Genomic DNA, 3503 nt, shown 5'->3' on the forward strand with positions numbered 1-3503 from the left:
ATAAAAAAAGAGTGACACTCTTTGTACACTCAGGTTTGGGGCTGATATTCACACCGGTGACACCGCCTTTGATTTTAAATGAAGATTTTAATCTGGGAGGAGGGCGGCCTTGGGCAGGGCAGAGTGGAGGAGGGCAACAGCCTTTGCTGTGTGGCCAAGGACGGGGGCGGATGATCCGGAGCTGCTGGCTACGTTGGAAGCACGTCCTCGGTCACGTGGGGGCCGAAGCACAGGTACATCAGAACGAAGCTCCAGATTCCAAGGGTGATAAGGGTGCCCAGGCCTGGTGCGGCCGTTTCCTGTTAGGCAGGGAGAGAGGCAGGAAGCCGAGGCAAGGTCAGGTCAGCTGCTGGCGCGGCGACCTCCCCGCCGTGGAGCCTCCAGGCTGAGCTACCCACGTCCTCCTTCCTGGTGCCACGTGCTCTGGGACCGAGTGGGTGTGGTCTGCACAGCCACAGGTCAGATGTGATGGGGATGCAGCCTTAGGGCTGACGGGGCACCCGCCTGAGACCCGGCACTTCTCCTGTGGGTCTACCTACCCCTGATTGTAGTTGTTCTTTAGGGCACACAACAAACATTTCTCCTGTAGAGGACAGAAACGGCACAAGAAAGATCATTTTTCCCTGGTCCAAGATGGCCAGCCTGCTGGGCACCTCGTCAAGTCTTGCTATAGGAAAGGACAGAACAATACAGTGGCTCTTGGGGACAGGCATATCCAGGGTTGAGTCCTACTTGGTCATGACTTAGCGATCTCCCCAGGCCTAGAGGGCAACACTCCAGAGGCCTCCGGGGCCCGCGGAAGTGGGGACCAGGCCCCTCACGCCGGAGGGCCAGAGGTGCGGGAGCAGAGCAGGCCCAGGGTGGTGGGGGAGCAGGAGCCAAGGGCTTTTGAAACGCAGCCCTCAGCAGGGCAGAGGCAGGGCTTCACTTACATAGCGGGTCCCACACTGATGAAGGGAATCCAGCGGGTCTTTTTTTGGTTTCTGCGGTGCCAAAATTTTCTTGTGAAGACTAAGCGATGCTCCATCAGCTCCCTCCATTTCCTTGAACCGGAGCTGTGGGTCGGTGCCAGTCTTGCCTGTCAGCCTGAGTTCCTGATGCTCCTTTGTTCCTCTTCTAAGGGGACTGGGGAGTCAGGGAGGGGCAGAGTTGGGGGGACAGTTTCCAACATGACAAAGAGATAACCATAGCATGGGTGGCTGTGGAAGGCCTTGACTCCAAGCCACTGGGGCAAGAGAAACCAAGACAGCTCCTTGCAGTCTGAGGTCCTCTGAACCCCGAGGATGTTTAGCCAAGTGAAGGGGGAGGTTCTTTAGAGATGAGTAGAGGTGGGTACAGGTTATACTTACAGCTTGCTGTTCTTGTGTATATTTATTAAAACATCCATCTTCTCATCCATATCCTTCTGCATTTCCTTCAAGACAGAATTCAAAGCCAGAATCACCATCTTGAAGTGCTCTTGAAATCCCTTTCTCCTGCCTCTGTCTGCGAACAACTCAGAGATCACTTTGGCATCTTACTTCCTCGAGAATCCTCACTGACTTTGCGTGAGGTGGCCTATGGAGCGTACATGACACAGGCTGCCACCCCCTTTCCCCTCCCCCATTCCATGACGAGGCTGAGCAACAGGTACAATCATTAGGGGCTTGTCCAAAGTCTCCAGGTGAGTCAGAGGACAGCTGCTGTTTTACCTGAGCTCACACTTGGATGAAACCATTGTCAGACTTGGTTCAAGGCCTATGAAGTGACGGAACCAAGAAAAGAAATCATGTGACCCCCTCCTCCCAAGATACTCTGACCCCAATGTTTTGACCCCGGCACGTACACAGAACTTGTGTATTTGTGTTTGCTCTATCTTTTACCCAATTCCTGGCAGAAATAGTCAACACGAAATAAAACTAATAGTAGCTCTAATGACACTTTGCATTTATCATTTACTAAGAATTGAAAGAATAGTAAAATCTTCTTGGCAAAGTTTAGATCTATAAATTTGACCTGAGAAAATTAAAAATAGTGGTTACAAATGAAATTCTAAGATATTATCATGGGTAATATTTGTTATGGACAAAATAGGTTTAGATCGAACATTATAAAATGTAAATGAAAAATAATTTGCTTCAAGAAAAATAATTTTAGTAAAAACGAAAGATTTGATAACAATTTACTGAACTGTGGTAGGAAATTGATCAAAGAATGATACTGTCTGGGTGGAGATGATTTCCACGTTCTTGTAGAGCATTTTTAAATGTTACTATAAATTTTGAATTAAATATTAACATCCAGAGTCAAAATATCCTTGAAGTCAAAATGTCCCATACTGTTACAGGTCTAACCATCTCTTCAAACTCATGTCCCAAACTGACCTCATTTTCTCCTCTAAATTAGTTCTGTTTCCTAACTCTCCTTGTCATTGTCACCACTTTCTTCTAATCGCACAGATGAAAGCTCTGGTGTCATCGTGGATGTGTGCCTCTTTTCATTCTCTGTGTTGTTGAATCGGTCACAAAGAATGCTAATTTTCCTTCAATGCATCTTTCAAAGGTACCTTTCCTTCTGTTCCTACACCTGGTCCAGCTTTCTTCACCTTGAGCTGGATGCAGCTTCCCATCAGATATTTTTGCTCCACGCAGCCCCTGCCTGCTCCCCGGGGGGCCCCAGGCCACCTTGCAAACAGCTGCCAGCTCAGCTTTCTGAAGCGCTGCTTCTCGCATGTTCTTTGGTTGAAAGTCTCCAGAGGCCTCTTACTGCTTACACAGCCAGGTCCCAACCTGTCTGCCCGTCTTTCAAAAGCCTTCATCACCACTGCCTTGGTGCCCTTTCCATTTCGTTTCTCACAAGTTTCCCAAATGACCCCACTTTCATGACTGATCTCCTCACTGCACGTTCATCCTGCTCCCCAGCTGCACGCAAGCTGTGCCTTTGCCCAAAATAGCCTCCTTTGTGCCTTTGGAGACCCAGTCCTCTCCACTAACGAAACACTGACCGTGATTGCATTTTAGTGTAGAAAATTTGGGTAACACAGAAGAATAGAAAAGAAAAAATAATCATCACCTGCAAATAACTATTAACCTTTTGGTATATTTCTTTCTAGTCCTTTTTCTATATATTTACTTATCTCTTTCTTTTCTTTTAGTTGAGATCGGCCTGTATATATTACTTGTATCTTGCTTTTTTACTTCTCATTATAAGCATTCTTTCTAAACACTGTCTCTAAAGTTCCTCATTTTCATTATACCGATAAACCATAATTTATGTGGCTATTTGCCTCTTAAAAATTCTGTTTGTTTCCAAATTTTTGCTATTATAAATAACCCTGTCATGAGCATCTTTACACACACACACACACACACACACACACACACACACACACATCCATGCTGGAGTTCTGATTGTTCTCGTAAGTTAAATTCTGAGACGTGGAATTGATAAGTCAGGGAGTTTAATATTTTCTGATACCTCTAGTCCAATTTCTTCCTTTTCAGTTTTGTACAAACTTGTACTCT

At 46.5% G+C, this 3503-nt stretch overlaps 1 protein-coding gene across 1 annotated transcript in view; it reads right to left on the reverse strand.

Moving 5' to 3' along the window:
* Nucleotides 1-384: 384 nt before the first annotated feature.
* TEX35 (testis expressed 35) overlaps nt 385-3503 on the reverse strand; it is an 8009-nt gene continuing 4890 nt past the window's right edge. Inside the window, exons 6-8 of the mRNA XM_025043990.1 lie at nt 1350-1414; nt 933-1125; nt 385-583 (exon numbers count right to left, since the gene is read on the reverse strand). Coding sequence (XP_024899758.1) covers nt 536-583; nt 933-1125; nt 1350-1414 — 306 coding nt within the window. The 3' untranslated portion in view covers nt 385-535. The remainder of the gene's footprint in view (nt 584-932; nt 1126-1349; nt 1415-3503) is intronic.

This window comes from Pteropus alecto, unplaced genomic scaffold, assembly GCF_000325575.1.
Source record: "Pteropus alecto unplaced genomic scaffold, ASM32557v1 scaffold101, whole genome shotgun sequence".
NCBI classification, from domain to species: Eukaryota; Metazoa; Chordata; class Mammalia; order Chiroptera; family Pteropodidae; genus Pteropus; species Pteropus alecto.